This window comes from Hippoglossus stenolepis, chromosome 4 (genome assembly GCF_022539355.2).
Source record: "Hippoglossus stenolepis isolate QCI-W04-F060 chromosome 4, HSTE1.2, whole genome shotgun sequence".
Taxonomy (NCBI): domain Eukaryota; kingdom Metazoa; phylum Chordata; class Actinopteri; order Pleuronectiformes; family Pleuronectidae; genus Hippoglossus; species Hippoglossus stenolepis.
Genome location: NC_061486.1, coordinates 24,984,821 through 25,005,244, shown reverse-complemented (window position 1 = coordinate 25,005,244; position 20,424 = coordinate 24,984,821). Strand labels below are relative to the sequence as shown.

The window sequence follows — 20,424 nt, the reverse complement described above, 5'->3', positions numbered from 1 at the left end:
TTCCTCTCCTATTGTGAAAATATTCTTCAATTGTCTTTATATGAAATCCACCGGACCTGATTCATGTCCATGGACACGTGTCCACACGCATATGATCGAAGTGGAACAATTTGTAGATTCAGAGCTGGGACAGAGCTGCTACAAGCCTATCAACTGACTTCAGGTAATGTTTCACTCATGCCACCTTCTGTTCAACAAGGGGAGTGTTGTTAATCTGGACACATTTGGTGAATTTGTAAAGTATCTCACAAATTCACATTTTTTTAACAAAACAGTACAATATTTCAAAGTACCCTTTCTGTTGTAGTTTATTTTGACAGTAGTATTTAAAGGGTTTGAAATTGAATTTTTATTGCATCTTTACAACGGTCGGTGTTAGAAACATACTGTGTTAAATTAAGCTGTATGACAAAAAAGTCTGTTCACATCCAAGAAAAAGATAAAGCTGTAAAAAGAGTTTAATGAGCCGGATCAGAATTTAAACGTCATGTTTGGACATTGAAATAAATCCCAGAGGAAATGTTTGGTAAGTTGCTGTGAATCCAACCTGCTTCAGTTTCTTCATGGTTGAACTTCCTGCTCTGTTGCTAAGTCAAACACAGTGGCAATGAAATATGATGATTCGTGGTCTGCTGCATGTTAACGGCAACTTTACTCGCGTTCTGCTATGGCGACCAGGTGGGCTTCTATCTCTGCCTCCGACAGCATCCTGCAGGAAGGAGAGGTAGAGGAGAAAAGTGAAAATGGGAATGAGAGGCAGAGGCAGAGGGGAAAAGAAAATGTAAGAAGTGAACAGACGAGACAGAAAATGCAAGTTAGACATGGCAGTGTTAACTCCTCCAACATAAATTAATACATTAATCACATGAACATTCAGATCTATTCAAAAGTCAATTCACTGAGGTTCGGATTCTGTGTAAGAATGAGCTTCATTGTGGGAAAAAATGAAATATCAGACTATCAATATGAAATCAAAAACTCAACATTACACCCATGAAGTTCAGAGCAGTAGCTGTCCCTTGTTGTGTCGGTCTCTGTCTTTCCTTCCCCGTACACTGTTTACAGTCTGACGAGTTTCTTTTAGCTCATGACTCAAATCTTTCTCATCACAAAACACAAACAGTGACACTTATTGTAGGTGGTTTAGGTCCAGACGACATTTTGGCTCAATGAATGGTTAAGGGACATAATCAATTTCTGATCTGCTCCGTAATGATCCATCCAGACGCCTCAGGTCGTATGGAGCAGGTCTGCTTTCTGTCCCCAGAGTCAAAACTAGACATGGAGAAGCAGCGTTCAGTTTTTATGGTCCACATATGTGGAACCAGCTCCCAGAGAACTGCAGGTCCTCTGCAACTCTTAGTTCTTTTAAATCAATGCTGAAAACGTTCCTGTTTGACACTGCCTTTCATCAAGTCTTACACTGTACTGTTACTTTCACTCTTTTTATTTATTTTAAATTTAATTATTTTTATTCTCTATGAAACTCCTTTAATTTCTTTTAGATGCATCTTTTTGTTTCGTTTTACTTTATCAATTAATCATGATGCCTTTTGAATTTAATGTAAAGCACTTGTTCCCTTGTTGTTGCAATGTGCTCTACAAATAAACTTAAAAAGCTGATAGCCGATGCATTTCAGTCAATATGTCGCATCTCTTCTGCTCTCCACACAGACTGTCTACCCATGGTCATCGGTCAATCTACAGACAGAAACCAGAAATCTTCCAGCCCCAAAAATCTTGTCCCTCACCGACAGTTTCGGCATATTCACAAGCAGAATCTGTTTATAGAGATGAACTGATGAGTGACTCCACTCACTTGAACTTAGGATTCTCTTTGGTGACCACACCAACCTCCAGTTCAATGGCCTTGAAGTCCATAGACAGGACAGAGGACAGACACGATATAGCCAACTGTAAAGACACAGGGGAAGGTAAAGTGTGTGTGATTAGTAGCTTATATACACACACAATACATGCTTCTGTCTTGTCTTTTCTCTGCACCTGCACTGTCCTGTCGTGGGTCAGATCAGGCTTTTTCTTAAGTTTCTTCTCCAGGTAAGTGTTGGCCTCCGTCTGCTTGGCCCCGACTGCTGTGGCTCTGAAGCCGGAGTAGTAACCTGCAGGGTCACACTTAAACAGGACAGGTCCCTGCTGCGGGTCGACAGCCACCAGCATCATGCCTGAGACACACAGGAACATATGAGAAGAACATATGGTCCTTTGAGGAAAGAAAACAACGCAGATATATTGGCTGATATATATATATAAAACATATTTTACAGTTTAACTATAAGCTTTATTATAAATAACTATAGATACAAAATCTGCAAAATAAAAGTTCTCATATCGGCACATATCTGCATTCCGAAAAAACGCATAAACCGACACAGATTTGTCTGTGAAAGGCTCATATCGGCCAATATTATCAACCTGGTGATATATCGGTCAGGCCTCTTCTACTTTTTACTTGAATCTGAACAATCAGAAAACAACACAGGTTTTGGAGTAAGGTCATCAATGGCAAGGAAAATCAAAAAGGAAGAAAACAATCAACAATCTTCTGCTGAAGTACAGAAGGAGCAGTTTAACACTCACAGCAGCCCAGAGGTCTCATCTCAGCATTTTGTGTGTAGACCTGGGAGATTTCAGCCAACCTTCGACACAACACGTCTGTGGGGATGTCATAACCAAACTTATATTTCCACTCTCCTGCCTCCACCCGTCCCCGGTGAACCTGAGAACGACTGTCCCCTGCACAAGACACAGGAGGTGGGATCATTACACACGGCATGCATTACCTTTGATAAAAATCGAATCTATATAATCTTCTAGATTTCAGGGTAATAATAGTTAGTGAATAAGAAAATCCCCAAGACAAATAACTGATTTCTACAGCCTCATAAACACAATAATCCACCAGTCGGACTCTGTTGAAGATCTAATGGATTTATGGGGGGGAAAATTGTTATAATCTTCATTAAGCGGAACAGAAAAACACTTGGCTTTCCATCGTGAACTGAAACAAAGTCATCTCAACCCCTGTAACATTGGTTCATGAACGTTCTATCAAAGTTTGACAGTGACATGTGCAGGGATGTGTGGTGTTTGGGCTCAATACACACCACCGTTTCCAGTCATCACACAGCCGATGCGAGGGGTTAATTTGAACATGTTGGTCACGGTGGACGAGTCCAGCAGCTTGTCCTGCAGGTGAGAAACGTCACAGAGTCACATTCACCTTGTAAAATGATGTTGTACTAACTAACTAACATAATAGTATTTGTCAACACTCAGGCTTACTGACGTCCATAATTAGTGAGATCAGACAGTGACATTGAGACGGGATGACTAAAATGTTTAATTAAATTTAATGAAATTGTAAATGGAAAATTCAAGTCTTATCAACCACTGCAACAACATTCACCCGTTCACACACAGGTTCATACAGCGCGACTACTGTATATGCACCACTCTTTCTATCACGTCACCCACACAGTTGGGATGGCCGTCGGGGGGGGGAACTTTGGGTTGAGTATCTTGCCCAAGGACACTTCGGGATGCAAACTGGAGGAGCCAGGGTTCGAGCCACCGGCCTTTGGCAAACATGCAGAGCTCTAGGAAAGGTGTAATCTGGATGTGAACCTAAAGTGGCCCATGTGGCAAATGGTGTTAATGGTCCAATTAGCACAAAACTAATTTGGGCCACCTTTGGCCCATTTAGTTGACATGCGGTGTTGCTACGGCTTCCTTGTGGCCCAGATCTGGCAAACAGCGGACCGCCCAGGTTCCATCATTCCACGCAGTAAGTGGGCTGGATGTGGGATGCGGGCCAAATCTCCATTCTGTCTCTGGCATGGTGATGTGACTATTTGCAGCATTACAGCAGTGTCTTGTTCATATATTTGTTTGTCAAGTCATCACAACGCTAGAGTCATGACTCTATCAGGCTTCACTGTTTCGCTTCAACTCTGATCATCAGCATCCAAATGAATGTCTGTGTGTGTGTGTGTGTGTGTGTGTGTGTGTGTGTGTGTGTGTGTGTGTGTGTGTGTGTGTGTGTGTGTGTGTGTGTATGTGTGTGTGTGTGTGTGTTGCCTTACGGGTATTTTCTTCTGTGTAATCACCACCACGGTGTCTGTCCCGCGGATCCCCACTGATGTCAGGCCGCTCTGGGAGATGGCTTTGAAGGCATATTCTGCAGGACAGCAAATGTAACAATGAGACAGAAGAGAAGAGAATAAACTTCATGTCGTGGTATGAAATCATTCTCTCTTTCTTTCTCTGCCAGAACAGAGCTCAGTCAATCTCACTTTGACTTTCATTCACCAATTGGACTAAACTGCAAGACTCACTGAACTTAGAATCCTCACCCTGTCTGGATCTAGTGAATTTAAATGTGTTTCAAGAATTACTCTAGTTTTAGTGTTTTAATTGACCAGCACTCTGTGGTTTTAAGAGATATTGTATCTCAATGTGACCTTCCTGGTTAATTAAAGGAGAAATACAAAAACAAAAAACTAGCAAAAATATGAGTACTATGAAGAAAATATGAACGAGCTAAGATGTGTATGTAAACTGACAGACGGTACTGTATGTAACATAGTAAAGGATGTGGCACTTTTAACGAGCCAAAACAGCACTTGTGAGCTGTGGAGTGAAATTTAAGGTTTGCCTGTGAGGACAGATTTTTATTTTAACATCTGATCATCCAGCCACATCATAAGTGTGTGGATCTGTGTGAATGAGCAGTAGCAATGTAAAGCTGTGTAACAGTAGCAGTAGTGTGCAGTAAACCTGCTCCAGGACTGGAAGGACGGACTCGTGTTTCTTACCCACTTGGTAGAGGCGGCCCTCCGGTGAGAAGATGGTGATGTGTCGGTCGAAGCCTGCGTTTGAACCGCGCGACATTGTTTATAATCGTGACCTCAGGTGAACTTAACAGCAGCTCCTCGAGTCTCTTTATATCCAGATCAATGATCGATGATCCTTTCTTCTTCGTTTACTAGAGTTAGATGAGAGGAAAGAGTGTGTGTTAGCAGCAGCTGAACTATCAGCAGAATAATGGAGCCGTTTCCTCACAGATTATTTTACTTTCTCTTTCACTTGTTGTTCTCTATGTGTGAGGCCTGAGTGCGCGCGCGCGCGCGCGTGTGTGTGTATTTGTGTGTTCCTGTACCTTTGTGAGGACCATTTTAAGCATGGACCGCACAGAGTGAGGACATTTTTGGGAAGTGAGGACATTTTGACCTTTCCTCACTTTTTCAATGGGCAGGGTTAAGACTTGATTTTAGTGTTAGAATTAGGTTTAGAATTAGGTTTATGATTAGGGTTAGGCATTTACTTCGGATGGTTAAGGTTAGGGTAAGGGGCTAGGGAATGTGTCAACGAGTGTCCTCACTAAGATAGAAGTACAAACGTGTGTGTGTCTCTGTGCGTGTGTGTCTCCCTCTCCTGTTGAAATAGCAGCAATAAGGAAGTCAAGTGACTCTACCAGTTAAACTGGCCCTCTCTCTTTCCACGACGACTACTGTCACACACCTGAAGCAGGTCTGCTTCTTCTTCTTATACCTTCATATCAAACACACTGGGACTAGATTGCAGGGGGTGTGAGCTCAGAGTGAGGGGGAGGGAGGGAGGGTCTGTGTCTCTGCTGTCATTTGGCCCCTCACTCATTCTCTCAGCCTCATGTCAGGCCGCAGGGTGGGCTTCTGTCTCAGTGACAAGAAACGAAGGAGGATGAACCTGAATGCATTTAGAGATTTCTGTGGGTAAGTTGATTTCTTTTCTTTTTGGCTTATTCTGTGTGCGTGTGTGCGTGTGTGCGTGTGTGCGTGTGTGTCTGTGTGTGTGTGCGCGTGTGTGTGTGTGTGTGTGTGTGTGAGTGTGTGTCTGTGTCTGTGTGTGTGTGTTTGTGTAATAGGGAGATCCTCTGATACCAATGTATATTGGCTGATATACATATATTTTTAAATGGCACTGATTCCTAAACCCTTATGACAAAGAAATTACATTAAGCCCTGCTATGTTACAGTTTAACCATAAACTTTATTATAAATACAGATAAAACAGCAACACATATCAGCAAACATAAATGTCGACACCGATATGTCTGTGCAAGGCTCATATTGGCCAATTCTTAACAGCCAACAAATAAATTGTTTGTGGTCTAGATATATAAATCTGTATATTGATAGATATAGAAATAGATGTTGCTAATGATCAATTGTTCAGTTTAACCATAAACGTTATTATAAATAGATTTTAAAAAACAACATATGCCTGTATATAGAACTTAAACATAACATGTAAACATAAATGTATGTCACACCGTAAAAATGCCAGAGAAAGAATGACAAATATACACATTTTCTTAGTTTGGGAATGTTTGAGAATAACTTTTGTAAGGACAGTCAAGATCTAGTGTATACATTCATTATGTTAGCAGTAAAATATATAAATAATACAAGGATTTAATATTGCATGAGAAGCCTTGTTTATGTTGTCAACCCTGTGTAAACATCACCATTCAAATTTAAATAAGTATAAAAGATTTCTGTATTTTTCCCTGCAGGGTCCATGGAGTGGAAGTGGTGGAGGTGAGTGCTTTTCAAGATTCAAGAAGGTTTATTGTCATTCCAAAACATGAGGTGCATGAGAAGGAACGAAACTAAGTACTGAGCAATGGGATAGAACACTAGAATCTAAAAACTTTGCTGAAGCAGCAACTAAATGAAATGAAATAAAACAATAAAACAATAGAATCTCAGACTCAACAAGGATAAAAACAATTAAAATTATAAACTGCAAATGAGTATCGATAAATATGGGAGTTTGTGAGTCATATATGAAATCAATATGAATATGTGTGTGTGTGTGTGTTGAAGAGAATATTTCTGAATGCATATAAAAGGTCTTTGTACACTTGCCATAACACACACACATAGCCGGAAAAACATAGGTTAGAGAAGAAATAGTGGAAATAGTTAGAAAAAGCATCCACAGAGAAACACACACAAGTGTCATATACAGACGTCGACAACTTTAGTAATCCATGTCACAGCCACCTGCCTCCGCCTCTTACATTTGGCTTGTAGCAAACCCTCAACAATGGCTGTCTGTTTGTACCTGCTCAGTAAAGTTACCATTGCAGAGAAGACACACAGCCTCAATCAACCTCTATAGCACATTCAACACTGTTGATTCATGACTTCACAGATACATGCTGCTATGTACAGAGTGTTGATGTGTACTTTTCCAGGTCAGAGATAAAAACTGAGAACCCTGTCCATAGCTCAGCAGCATCAGTGAGGGTCTGTGTGACCAGACAGTAAGAGCACAAACACGTTACAGTAAATATGTTGTGCTGCCATGACTTTTATGTGCAGAGAGGCATTTTAGATTTACTGTATCATTTATAAAAATTCACAAATATGTAAGGGGAGATTCGAAGGTTCGGGACTTTTAAGTATGGAGTTCTAAATGGACTAAATAGGGTGTAAATGAGTGTTTCATCCGTGGCAGATTGACCTCACTCAGCCGCTGATACCCCAGGGACCCTTCAATGTCATCGTTCACAAGCTGTCTGATGTCATCGTGGAGGCTGAGCACGACAGCCGATCACAGCAGCTGCTCGCCAACTTCCAGGTAAGGCTGGAGAAGTAACTTCTGCTGGAGCTATTCAGGGAGGATTGTTATTGCTGCTGCTGACAGAGTCCAGGCTCAATTACAGATTAAATACAATGTATGCAATGCAGGTAAAAAACAATCAGAGTCAATGTGGATTTTTGGGGACCAATCACAATATTAGTGAGTAATAGGGAGACCCTCTCAACACATATCAGCGTTTATGCTTTTTTAAAATTGAAAATGATTCCTAAGACGTCGTTATTAAACCCTTATGACAAAGAAATTACATTGAGCCTTGCCATTTGGCAGTAAATGTCATATGTCATATGGGCCAACCAATAAATAGTTTGAGCTCTAGAAACAAATGTGTTCATAGATAGATGGATAAAGAAATGGATAGATTTAGCTGATGATCAGCAGTTCACTGTTTCATATTTTCATGCTGACAGTGGTTATGTTTTCTTTTGCATGACAGAGCTATGTGTCAACTCATCCTGGTACAGTTCTCCTGGACCCCCTGCCTGCGATGACCCAGCTGCTGGACAGATTTGTGTCTTACATGATCATGAGCAAGTTGCACAACTCCCTCCGAGGTCAATGGTACCCTCACGTTCTAATTACTCTCCTTCACTGTCGTGTACAGATGTTAACACCTGCCTTTCCTATGTATTTCTGTACAGACTGGCATGTTTGCAGCCCTCCTTACCTCAAGGTCCCCAGTGCCGCTGACCTGTCGACCATCAAGCAGACTGTGATGTCTCAGGGCCTCAGCTTTCCCCTCAGTCAGTTCACTCTTCGTCTGTGGCCTTTTACTGTCCTAGTACCTACTTTATTTTGTTCCTATAAATAATAATAGTAATAATATGTATATAATTTGTGTTACATAGATTCATTCACTGCATATATAACCACTGAGGTCATTGTCTATAAATGAAGCCTTAAAGTTAATCTGTTGCATTTAAAAACGACAGCAGTCAGATTCTTTGGGACTAGATTTGTGGTCAGTGGCGTGCTTGTAAAGTGTTGTAAATGTTGTCATGTTTCTCACTCTACTGAATTCAAAAAGTCTCTGAATAATTTCCTCTCTTTCTCTGCTGACTCCAGTCTGCAAAACCAGAGTGGCACATGGCTCACTTTCCCATGAGGTAAAGGGTTTTATTAAGTTTTTTATTTTACAAATTTTTAGTTTATGTTCTCTCAACATCTGCCCACCCTCTCTATCTCTGCAGATGTCTCTGATCTTCAGTGCCGGCCGTCTGGCTGATATCCATCCTCCCTGTGTGCTCCAGAGCTTCGTCAACCACGGAGCGGTTCTGCACAAGGTCTTCGTGGTGGGAGACAAACACTTCTGCGTAGAGAGACCCTCCCTTAAGAACTTCCCCTCAGGTCCCTGTGGTCAGTGTGCACCTCACTAACACACACAGAAGAGTTTATTTCATTTCATTTCCTTTACTCTCTGGTCTTTACTTTCCTTCTCTTTTTCTTGCTTTGTACTCACCTTCTGTCTTTTGCCCTCCTTCCCCATTTCTATCTTGTTCTTTCCTTCTCTTCCTTGTCCTGTCCTGCCATGTCCTGCTGTCTGGCCCTCTCCTCTACTGTGTTTTTTTTGTTTCCCAATGTCTGCATCCACTGTAGCTCTGGTTTCTCTCTGCTTCCAGACAGGAAAACCATCTTCTTCAACAGCCACCAGGTGTCCAAGCCAGAGTGCAGCTCTGATCTCACAGCTGTGAGTATTAGAAATCAGAACTGACAAACCACACTGGACTTATAGCAGACTGCTACTTCATGTGTCCAAATATAATTTAACATCCCCTAAACCATTTTAGATACAGTCTACAGAGGAGTAACACTGGCACAAGATGGCAATGGTGAATTGTGACAAAGTACAATTACTTTATTGCTGTACTGAAGTACATTTTTCATGTATATGTACTTTACTTAAGTAGATTTATGTTCAGGTCCACTATATATATCAGCAGATACCTATACGTTGTATTCCACTACATCTTTACAATGCAGTACCTAGCATGTTCAAATTTTTTTAAAGTGATAGTATGACAGAGACTGAATTTTCAAAAAATAAACAATTATTGATATAGTAGTAGCATTAGGGAATAGGTTGCACTCTGCGTGTACAAATACTTTATGTTTATTTAAAGGCAAGTACTTCCTTTAACTGAATTAGAAAAGTTGCTGTGGTACTTTTGCTTTTACTTGAGTACAATTTTGTCTATTTGTTTTGTACTTTTAGTAGTAGAATGTTGGAGTATAGTCCCTCGACCACATGTAACGATACAGAAGCATGTTCAGCAGCTTTGACATGGTTATAAATGACAGTAATATTATATTAGACGTAGGCTGAAATGCAGCCTGAAATGTATTTTTGTTTCTCTAAGCTGGACGAGCAGATGCCGTGCCTGCCTCCTCTCAGCTCCCAGGCCGTGGCCGCGCTGGTCAGAGAGCTCCAGGTTCAGCTGGGCATGGCCCTGTTCGGCGTGGACGTCATCATCAACATACACACACACACCCTGACTGTCATCGACATCAACATCTTCCCAGGTATACTGCAGCTGCACGGACACAGGCACACACGGACACGCTGATATTCTGACACCCTCTTCTCTCCACCAGGGTACGAGGGAGTGCCACAGTTTTTCTCCTCCCTGCTCAGCCACATCAAGACAGTGTTAGACAAACAGACCTCCGCCTGCCCCCGGGCCACCAGCTCTCCTCAGACAACACAGACTGCAGGTGGTCCGTCTGCCGGCCTTTAAGTCGCCTTGGGAGCAGATGTGATTGATGATTGGCTTGGAACTAAATCAGCTGTTTCAAAGACTTTGCTTCATTATTTATTTACAATGTGTAACAGAGCTTGATTTTACTCTGTATCCGCTGTAAACAACAGTAATGATTCCAGAGATTCAAGTGGATCAACCAAACTGACACTGACACATACTGGTTTAAACCACTTTCTGTTTATTGATAGACAGTAAGCATATAAGTAGATACAGCAGGCACAAAATACAGCACTCTGATTGGCCAGTAACATTACAAATGGTGTTTTTGTTATAATGTATTTTTTCCTGTCTCTAGAAATGTTCTCTATGCCCAGTATATATCAGACCCCACCCACAGACATGTCCTATATCTCTCCTGCTTGTTTGTGAGATACATTTTTGTGGAAATACATTTTGCACTTCTATATAAAAAGAAAACTACAGTACATTCATTTTTCATTTATTCCCATGTGAACAAAAATCTCGTCTCCTCTTTGGAATAGACAGCAGTGAGCTCAACAGTGCTGAATGATAATTTTTCCTTATTACTATGTGTTTACACAAGTTGGCCGGCAACTTTGCCAGCATTTAAATACATAAATGTTTTTTAAATCTTGGCTGTGTAGAAAAAAAGAGAGAGTATATTTGCTAGATGAGTACTGCATGATGCACTTTGAGTACATATTAAAATACATGAATTATTTGAATAATTATTGCATTCACATGTGCTGTAGTCTACATTGTGTTATTGCAGTCAAGTGGGCCTCCAGTGGTAACCCTGTTCATCCTGCATCATGTGCATTTATACCCAGTGTCCTCTTGGGGGCGCCATTACTTCATTTGTCTTATAACCTTGGCTTAAAAACCATAATATCTGCTATTTACACAATTGACATGACAGTGAAGTAACACGACTGAGCGTTATTGTCGGTGTTGCTGTTACCAAAAGACGAAAAGAAATGGCTTTAGTGTTTCCCTCTCTTCCTTGGCTTCTCCTTGGCTTGTTAAGATAAGAGTGCAAAGCTGACTGAGAACCTGAGGTGACACTTTTAGACCTTGTAAGCTCTAAGTACATCACATCCCGTCAACATACACTAACCCACACGCAGTACAAAATCTGACATATGTGTCGGCGTGCAGATTTTACAATCACTCTCCTCTGTGGTTTATTCGTGTCACCCTGGTTCATCACAAACAGTCTGGTTTTAACAGTGCATGAGCCAAATAAAACACAATCCTCCGTTTCTACATTATCACCAAAGAAATCAAGAGGAACTAATGACTTACTCCAGTGTAGAAATACCAATAATACATATCATTAACAGTCAGAACAGCAGGTACAGCTAACACATCAATTATTGCACAAAATATATATTGAAATGCACATAGTACTTATAGTAGGGAATCTGCTTATCCCACAAGAACACACCACTGAGGATGATACCTTCAGACGAGAGTAGCACTGGCTGACGGTTGTTGTGACTCACATTTCAAAGATGATGGTGTGTGCATGGTTGGCAATCTGCTGTCAAAATGAACATTTGAATCAAAGTGCTGAATGCTTTGTGTCCATGGCGGTTTACAACTGAAGCGACATCACCTGTCTACTTCACAAACAGCATTTACAGGTACAGAGCCAGGGACACGCGTGATGGACACAACAAGCTTTCAGATCATCCAGAAAAGGCATCTCCTTCTCCTCAACACTCAGAAACATTCAAACGAACAGAGACGGCCTTTTCCAGGTCATCTAAAAGCAGGCATGAAACAACAGTGTGTACAGTTTCCACCACTGTCCACTTAAGGATTGAAAACGAAAGATATTTCTCTGAGTGCTGAAGGGACTTGAAGGCTGTTCAACGGGAGAAATGTGTGAGGTGAATGTGTGACTGTGAATACAACAAAGGGTTTTGTCAGTCCAGTGTGTGTTTGTATATGTGTGTGAATGTGTATGAGCGAGCGAGCGAGCATGTGACTTAGCCTCTGCGAAGCTCTCTCAGCTCTGCAGCCACTTTGCGCAACTCGGCTTCAATCTCCAGCAGCTCCTGAAGCAAGAAAAACAAATAAATACACTGTTAATATATAGTATTAGTACAAATGAAATACTTAATGGGTACTTAAAAAAGTTAAGAGGGACACAGAAATAAAATACAATACTTACAATAAAATACTTTAGGCAAGATTATGCAAAAACTGCAGGACAGATTACCATGAAACTTGGTGGAATGATTGGTATGGATCTGGATCAGGGGGCAGATCTATAGTTTTTTTTCACCTGACAATAGCATGTTTCAACATTTTCTATTATTGCAAAATTTGGTGCAAATAAAAGTCAGGATCTAGTGAATTTAAATGTGCTTTAATATGCGGACTGTTGGGGCCTTGGCGGAGGTTTGTGCTCCACTGAGTGCTATTCTAGTGTTTTTGTAGTTTTTACTGTGGTGATAAACTATATTATACAAACTCCACCACAGAACTGAGACCGTTTTTATAAAGGTTCTGAATTATTTTGTTTAGAAATTGATTCAGGTAGGTTTTCACTTTAGCTAAATTGGTTCAGGAGATATCTTCAAGACAGGAACAACTGGTAAATATACATGTGAATGGACAACAAGATATGTGGAGTTCCCCAAGGTCATCTTCTATTAACTTCACCTGCTCTGTAAACATATCTAGTTTTGAAAAAGTTAAAAAAACAGACTTACTTTACAGTCTGCACCTCCTATAACCTGCTGTATTTCATAACTCCAGACTTATATAAGGGAGCTTGACTGACAGGACATAAAAGCTGATCTACGGTTTTACTCACTTAATCTCTAACTTCCTGTTCATCCCAGTATAAAACTAATTATGTTTCAGTATATGTGCCCAGTTAGTATTTAATAAATCTTTGGGCTGTAATATTCAATGTGACCAAACCCATGCAAACATTTCAATATGTTTTGCACTTACCTCCCCTTCATCTTCTGCGGCTTCACCCTCTTCATCGTCGTCCTCCTCTTGCCCCTCCTCGTCCTCTCTTACATACTCATCCTCATCTTCCTCATCCTCCCCATTTTCCTCCTCTTCCTCCTCATCTTTGTACCTTTCCCTCTCAAACTGTCGTGTGGCCTCGTCACTGGCTTTCTCCATCACTCTCTTTTGCTGGGGCTCCTTCACCTCTGCTGGCACCTCCTCTTCTTTCTTCTTGACTTCATTCTCTGCTTTCTCATCAGACTCCTTTTCTCCATCTCCCTCCTCCTTTTCGCTCTTCTCCGCCGCCGGCATGTCACCCACCCCGTCCTCTTTTGTCCCACCCTGCTTCTCCTGCTCCTCTTCCTCATTCACCCTCTTCATCTTCCTCGTAAGTTCGTCCAGCTCCTCCTGCTTCTCCTTCCTCTCCCTCTCCTGCTGTGGCTTGCTGTCCTGCTCTTTGAGAAGCTCTTTTAGCTCTTTCTCCACCTTCTCCTTCTCCACCATCAGCTCCACCTCGTTCTTCTTCCTCTCCTCAACCCTCTGCTTCTCCAAGTCCTCCACCGTTTCTCCTTTACTTCCTTTGTCCTCCTCTTCCTTCTTATCCTCCACCTCCTCCTTCTGGTCCATTTCAGAACCTTTCTGTATCTCCCTCTCCTTCACAGCCTCATATCGCTTCTTTTTCAGCTCTTTCAGCAGTTCTTTGAGCTCTTCATCATTCCTCTCCTCCTTCACTTTCTTGGTGATCTCCTCAGCCAGCAGCTCCTCAAGCTCCTTGGCTCTCTCCTCTTCATCATCCCTCCCTGTGTCATCAATACGTGGCCTCTCCATCATCTTCTCTTTGGTGTCATCTCCCTCGGTCTTGTAATTATTCTTTTCACCTGTCTTTTTCACAAGGTTGGTCAGGTCTCTCTCCTCCTTCTTGTCCTCCTCCTCATCCCTCTGCTCAAAGTTGCTCTCATCGTCGGCCAAGTTGTACTCATAACGCTCGTTCTTCCTCTCATCCTCATGCTCCCTTTCTCTCTCTGCAACATTCAGATTGCAATAGTCAGTGCTATGTTCGCTGTGGTGTTAAAATACAAGCTTGCTGTGGACATTACTTCTATACCTCTCTAAAAAGGAGGTGTGTGTGTGTGTGTGTGTGATGTGTTTGTACCATCATCAGCCAACTTCTGCAGCTCCCTGAGAAGACTCTGATGTCTTTGCACCTCGTCAAGTTCCTCTGCAGAGAATAACAACACATTAACACTCAGACACATAAACACACCAACACATTTAATGTTAGCTTTGGAAAATGCTAAATTATTTTGGAATTTGAAAGATTGGAATGATTGGAATTTAAAAGATAAGGAAAAAGACACAAGTATCTGGTGAGAGTTGAATTGCAGCAGTTCCATGTGTTATTTCATTAAAAGTGAATCAATTAACAGTTGGTCTGTAGAAAAGAAAATACTGCGGTAAACTTCCTGTCACTATTTCCCACTGCCCTATCTTGTCTTGCATCTATATGTTGTAAAAAAATTATCGATTAATGGTAATTAGTCAAATGGACTTTATTTATATAGTGCTTGCCCAGTCTTATTGACCACTCAAAGCACAAGTCACTATCATCCATTCACACGCTCATACACACACTCATTCATTCGGTGCTTCGAGACACAGCACTTTTTCTCTCACACCATTGGTGACAGGAGGAGCTGGGGATCGAACCACCAAATGTCTGGTTAGTGGACGGCGCTCTCTACCGTGAGCCACCGCCGCTCAATTGTCAAAATTGTTAACACATACTTTTCTATTGATGATTAAAGACGTCACCTGTGAGCTCTGGGCCACACGCATGTTGTGACCCGTCCTCATTCAGAGTTTCCTGAATAATACACTCAACCTGGAGGAACAAGACAAAAAACACACATAATTAGAGGCCTAGTCATTAAAAGGTATATATGTACAATGTGCTGAATGATAGGGGGAATTAAAAATAGTTGTTCCTGACCTTTGCATCATTAAGGGGGGTGGTGACTGGCCGGCTTCCCACTGAGGCACAAAACAAGAGGGTAGACAGTCGTAAGAAATGTGTGTGTGAATACGTATAAAAAACTATAGCGTTTCAACACAAGCAAAGGCAGCACCAATCTATACCCAAAAAGCACCACGCTACTTAGCAGTCGCTTATCCTGCATGGGCGTGGGTGGAGCTGTTCTCTTATTAAGGTTAAGCACAGTTATCTTGGTAAAGCGACACAGCAAAGAAGCTTAACCCTCTTCGCTCTCTCTCTCTCTCCAGGATGCAGATCTTCCCAAAGGCTTTATCTCACAGGTAGGTTCCAACCTGGGCTAAATCAGTCACCAATCCCTGCCTGCCAGTAGACCATTAAAGGGACACTAAGCAGTGCCCTCAGCACCCTATCTCACGGAGATACAGCAGATCTGACAAGCAGCTAAATGTCAGTGTAGATCAAAATCTTTATTCGGCTTGAAGCCCAAGACCTTTTCTTTTGTTGGGCACAAGGACTGTCTGAGGCACAAGATATGATGCTGCTCATTTACTGCACCTTCATTTACTCATGAATCTAAATGTCATGTTGTAACATTTTCAATCTACAAATGTTTTTCAGAAAGCCATCGAAATAATGAAGTAAATGAAACTTAAATGGAGGCAAATACCTCCAAGTATGTCAATTATAAAATGGGTGCACACCTAAACTTAACTACCATCTACCAGCCATTCATCTCATCAGTTTCTGTGCATCATTTAAACACATTGGTGTTGCTTGCTACACATAAAACAGTTTTTATATAAAAATAATTCTGCGTGATCTGCTGAGATTTTTACCAAAGTACAGAGTGCATTAGGTCCATTTACTGACAGGAAGTAGAAGTAGAAGCTGTAAGATTTAATCTAAACCCCGTGTTCCGTGCCCGCACACAACCAGATCAGCACAGATCAGAATCAATGGAACTAATTGATACCTTCGACCAGTGGTGAACCCCCCCATACAGACACGTGAGCTGCTGCGTACAGTCCGGCACTGTAATGCTCTGCAAGTGCATGTGACGAGGAGAGAGAGAGTGAGTGTGTATGAATGTAATCCACACTCTCTCTCTCTCTGAGCTAGGACACCCCAGCCCCATAATTACCACTGTGATGTGGCTCTGGTTTTATTGGCTTTGTCCTGCTGCTGCTGCCCATGTTCAATCAAACTCCATGTTAGAAATCAAGAAAAATAAGCATCTGCAGGTTGTAAAATAAAAAATGATGAATGCACTAAAACATGCAGTCCCATCAGAGTTATGAACATGTGTATGTACTGCAGGAACTCACAGGTACCTGCACATTGTTGAGTTTAAATGATCAGTTTCTTGGTATATTTGATGTCAAGCTGCATTGGCATTCACTGGTACACCAAGAGTATTGTATTACCTATAGATGCTGGTTCTGAGGTGATGTTGAGTCATAGTAATAGCTATAGTTGCACTAAATGTGAGGTTTGACTACCTTTGCCAAGGAGGTTGTTTTCAGCCCTGTCCCTTTGTTTGTTGGTTGGTTTGTTTGTAAGCAAGATTACCCTAAAACTACTGGATGGATTACCATTGTTTATTTCTCTTTCCCTAACATTGTGAGATGTTTAGTTGTTTGACATTTTCACAGTTTTTTGGAGAATAATTGTTGGGTATTGATGAAAATAATAAGACATGGGTGAACTTTAGTGAACTGATATCTATAAGTGTGTAAAATTTGGTGCAGCTTGACTGAATTTAAGGGGACTTATAAGATAAGATAAGATTTATTTGTCATGTACACAACTATACATGGTACAATGTGCATTGAAATGTGTTATTGTGCCTGCATCCAGTTTTAAAATAATAAAATAAAAGACAATATAAAATAGCACACAATAGTATTACATAATGCAAAATATTACAACGGTAAAATATAAATATAAAAATACTATATACATGTAAGGTGAGTGTGCTTCTGCTGTAGTTCAGGAACTGTGCAAATATGCAAGTGTTCTGAGTCTGGTTTAATGCTAGAGTTGAGCAAACAGATGGCCTGAGGGAAGAAACTCCTCCTCATCCTCTCTGTGTTGGTTCTCAGGCAGCGGAACCTCCGGCCTGACGGCAGCAGGGAGAGGAGTGTGTTTCCAGGGTGGTTGGGCTGTCTGAGGATCTTCTCAGCCCTTGACCTGCATTGTCTGTTAGAAATGTCTTGCAGGTCGGAGAGGGTCATTCTGATAGCCCACTCGGCTTAGCGGAAGACCCTTTTCAGGGCCAAGACGTTCTGCTTAGTGCAGCTGCCCATCCAGGTGGTGATGCTCCCACTCAAGATGCTCTCGATGGTGCAGGTGTAAAAGTTCCTGAGCACCTTTGGGGGGGAGCTTTAAGCCTCTCAGGCATCTGAAGTGGAAGAGACACTGTCTGGCCTTCTTCACTGTTCTGTTTACATGGAGTGACCAAGACAGGTTCCGTGTGATGGTCACACCAAGGTATTTAAAACTGTCCACTCTCTCCACCTCAGACCCACTGATCCAGAGTGGACGGCTGTCGCTCTGCTGTTTCCTCCTGAAGTCCACAATCAGTTCTTTAGTTTTGTTGGTGTTCAGCAGGAGATTATTCTCCCGACACCAGCTCTCCAGGTGGATGATCTCCGTCCTGTAGGCGTCCTCGTTGCTGATGGGGATTAACCCCACAACTGCTGTGTCGTCAGCTAACTTAATTATGATGATGCTGTCTGATGTGGATACACAGTCATGGATGTACAGTGAGTACAGCAGAGGGCTCAGCACGCAGCCTCGAGGGGATCCGGTGTTAAGGGTAAGGGGGCATGATGTTGTACTGAGTGGCATTAGTTGCATTAAAAAATGCAAATTATTTGGTGAATACACAAACGATTCACTTGCTTTCCTCCAGTTGATTGACTATAATGTAAATTAAATTTGACAATGAAAAAAACACCTTTTTAATTCACTGCTTCAAGGGCTGCAACCCTTGATGAAATGCCCTTCTTAGTATATAGTGTATTAAAGTACACTATTTATTATAGTATGGTGGTAGTATATAGTTCAATATAGTATAGTATAGCACAGTGCAGTATAATATAGTATAGTGCAGTGTTGTGTAGGGTAGGAGGTGGTTGTATAGTATAGTATGGTGTGGTATAGTACAGTATAGTACAATTCAGTGCAGTATATAGTATAGAGTTGTATAGTATAGTATGGTATAGTATGTACAGTAGTAAAGTATAGTGTAATGCAGTGTTGGATAGTACAGTATAGTAATCTATAATGGGTGTTATAGCATAGTACATTATAGTATATAGTATATAGTATATTATATAGTATATAGTATAGTGCAGTGTTGTGTAGGGTAGGATGGGGTTGTATAGTATAGTATAGTAAGGTATAATGCAGTTTAGTATAGTATAGTAAGGTATAATGCAGTTTAGTATAGTCTAGTACGGTATAATGCAGTTTAGTATAGTATAGTAAGGTATAATGCGGTTTAGTATCGTCTAGTATAGTACGGAATAATGCAGTTTAGTATAGTATAGTAAGATAATGCAGTTTAGTCTAGTATAGTAAGGTATAATGCAGTTTATTATAGTCTAGTATAGTAAGGTATAATGCAGTTTAGTATAGTCTAGTATAGTAAGGTATAATGCAGTATAGTATAGTATAATAATCTAGAGTGAGTGTTATTCTTGTTGTCTTGGTCTACAGCTCCACTAACAGTGGAGTGTTCAGCTCTATATAGAACTGCTGCCGCTGCACAATACCCTCACACACACCACATTAAACACGCACCTCTCAGGTACCCTCACCCATCTCCTAAGTAACGTGCTGTTCACAGCACCATGCAGCACGCGCACACGTGAGCGTCCCGCTTACCTGTGCGGAGATTTATGTTGTGGTCCACGCGCACGCACGCACACACAAGCAGAGAGGTGGACGCACAGCAAATTATGTAACAACGCTTTGGTTCAGTATTAGTCTGAAAGGATTTCAGTGTTATGTTGAGTAACACCTAAACGCTGCTCTATACACTGTCATTATAATCCCATGTTTTCAACAGCAGGCTGCTAACCTACTAATATACTAAATAAATACTCTTAATAAATAACATACAGCTGAGGCAGTGGTGTGTGTGTGCTGAGAGCGATTTGGATCGTCAATGCACCCAAAATAAACACACGCATACACACACATTTCCCCCGCTGCAGTTTAGTGATGGTGGATGTGGAGAACACTCACCTCCGACCACAGCCCAGACAAACACTGCGGTTATCAGAAATCCCATAAGATCCGAGCTGCGAGGTTCCTGCAGGAGATGATAACCTTGAAATAACGGAGCGGGAGCTTCTTCACACACACCCGCCGAGGGAGGTGGAGCCAATCAGTGTGTGTGTGTGTGTGCGTGTGTGCAGACTAATGACCACTGACCAGGTAGTTGGATGGTTATGTTATGTTTAAGGTTAGCAGGAAGTACATGGTTCAGATTAAGGTAGGCTAATCTCTAGGTAATGAATGAAAGTCTATGTAATGTCCACTAAAGTGTCCTGTGTGTGTGTGTGTGTGTGTGTGTTCTAGGTATTACCCATGTTGTGAGGACATCAATCCTTTTAGTCACATTATGGGGACAAAAAAGTCCCCATAAACTCAATAATAAAATTAGAGTAACAGTTAGGGTTAGTCAAATAGTAGTCATGGTTCAAATTAGAATACGTTTCAAGGAAATTAATTTAATGTCAATTTAATGTCCTCTGAAATCATGAAGACATGACCGTGTGTGTGCGTGTGTGTGTATTCACGTGCTTCACTGTTAGAGTAGATTGAGGTGTTAGAGCTCCAAGCTCTCTTCTTCCCACAATCCTCTGCTGTCCACATCCCTCACATGTCTGGGGGTTGCCCGAAGAGCAGTTGGCAACTACATTACTAAATAAATAAAATCGTACACAATAGTGAAGAAAACAATCCAAACAAGGCCCATGAAGTATCAGAAATATATATTTAGAAGCCTGGGATGGAGCATGGACAGCTGTGCTGGGTACCTCTGCACCCGTGGCAACA

The 20,424-nt window shown here is 41.4% G+C and overlaps 3 protein-coding genes across 3 annotated transcripts; 1 reads left to right on the top strand and 2 right to left on the bottom strand.

The window, feature by feature from the left end:
- Positions 1 to 329: 329 nt before the first annotated feature.
- On the bottom strand, positions 330 to 5,120 carry LOC118106235 (proteasome subunit alpha type-6). The gene is made up of 7 exons (XM_035154624.2): positions 4,836 to 5,120; positions 4,104 to 4,198; positions 3,126 to 3,207; positions 2,599 to 2,754; positions 2,005 to 2,183; positions 1,820 to 1,914; positions 330 to 709 (listed from the first exon to the last, which is right to left on the bottom strand). The coding sequence occupies exons 1-7, from the start codon at positions 4,909 to 4,911 to the stop codon at positions 652 to 654; spliced, it is 741 nt and encodes a 246-aa protein (XP_035010515.1). The 5' UTR covers positions 4,912 to 5,120; the 3' UTR covers positions 330 to 651.
- Positions 5,121 to 5,399: 279 nt separating this feature from the next.
- Positions 5,400 to 10,594, top strand: LOC118106234 (inositol-tetrakisphosphate 1-kinase). The gene is made up of 10 exons (XM_035154623.1): positions 5,400 to 5,771; positions 6,575 to 6,599; positions 7,525 to 7,647; positions 8,105 to 8,222; positions 8,310 to 8,411; positions 8,734 to 8,774; positions 8,859 to 9,024; positions 9,288 to 9,355; positions 10,026 to 10,188; positions 10,261 to 10,594. The coding sequence occupies exons 1-10, from the start codon at positions 5,689 to 5,691 to the stop codon at positions 10,401 to 10,403; spliced, it is 1,032 nt and encodes a 343-aa protein (XP_035010514.1). The 5' UTR covers positions 5,400 to 5,688; the 3' UTR covers positions 10,404 to 10,594.
- Positions 10,586 to 19,788, bottom strand: LOC118106233 (cilia- and flagella-associated protein 251). The gene is made up of 6 exons (XM_035154621.2): positions 19,609 to 19,788; positions 15,352 to 15,392; positions 15,174 to 15,243; positions 14,515 to 14,580; positions 13,359 to 14,383; positions 10,586 to 12,451 (listed from the first exon to the last, which is right to left on the bottom strand). The coding sequence occupies exons 1-6, from the start codon at positions 19,652 to 19,654 to the stop codon at positions 12,383 to 12,385; spliced, it is 1,317 nt and encodes a 438-aa protein (XP_035010512.1). The 5' UTR covers positions 19,655 to 19,788; the 3' UTR covers positions 10,586 to 12,382.
- Positions 19,789 to 20,424: the final 636 nt, after the last annotated feature.

Bases quoted from the DNA above. Each gene is read 5' to 3' on its own strand.
- LOC118106234 (XM_035154623.1), top strand. From the start codon at position 5,689: ATGTCAGGCCGCAGGGTGGGCTTCTGTCTCAGTGACAAGAAACGAAGG. The intron at 7,648-8,104 runs GTAAGGCTGGAG...TTTGCATGACAG, and splicing joins AGCTGCTCGCCAACTTCCAG to AGCTATGTGTCAACTCATCC. The intron at 8,223-8,309 runs GTCAATGGTACC...ATTTCTGTACAG, and splicing joins GTTGCACAACTCCCTCCGAG to ACTGGCATGTTTGCAGCCCT.
- LOC118106233 (XM_035154621.2), bottom strand. From the start codon at position 19,654: ATGGGATTTCTGATAACCGCAGTGTTTGTCTGGGCTGTGGTCGGAG. The intron at 15,244-15,351 runs GTCAGGAACAAC...TTGTTCCTCCAG, and splicing joins CCCCCCTTAATGATGCAAAG to GTTGAGTGTATTATTCAGGA. The intron at 12,452-13,358 runs GTAAGTGCAAAA...TTCTTGCTTCAG, and splicing joins CCGCAGAAGATGAAGGGGAG to GAGCTGCTGGAGATTGAAGC.
- LOC118106235 (XM_035154624.2), bottom strand. From the start codon at position 4,911: ATGTCGCGCGGTTCAAACGCAGGCTTCGACCGACACATCACCATCTTC. The intron at 2,755-3,125 runs GTGTGTATTGAG...TGTCTTGTGCAG, and splicing joins TGTGATGACTGGAAACGGTG to GGGACAGTCGTTCTCAGGTT. The intron at 1,915-2,004 runs GTGCAGAGAAAA...GTGTCTTTACAG, and splicing joins CCCACGACAGGACAGTGCAG to TTGGCTATATCGTGTCTGTC.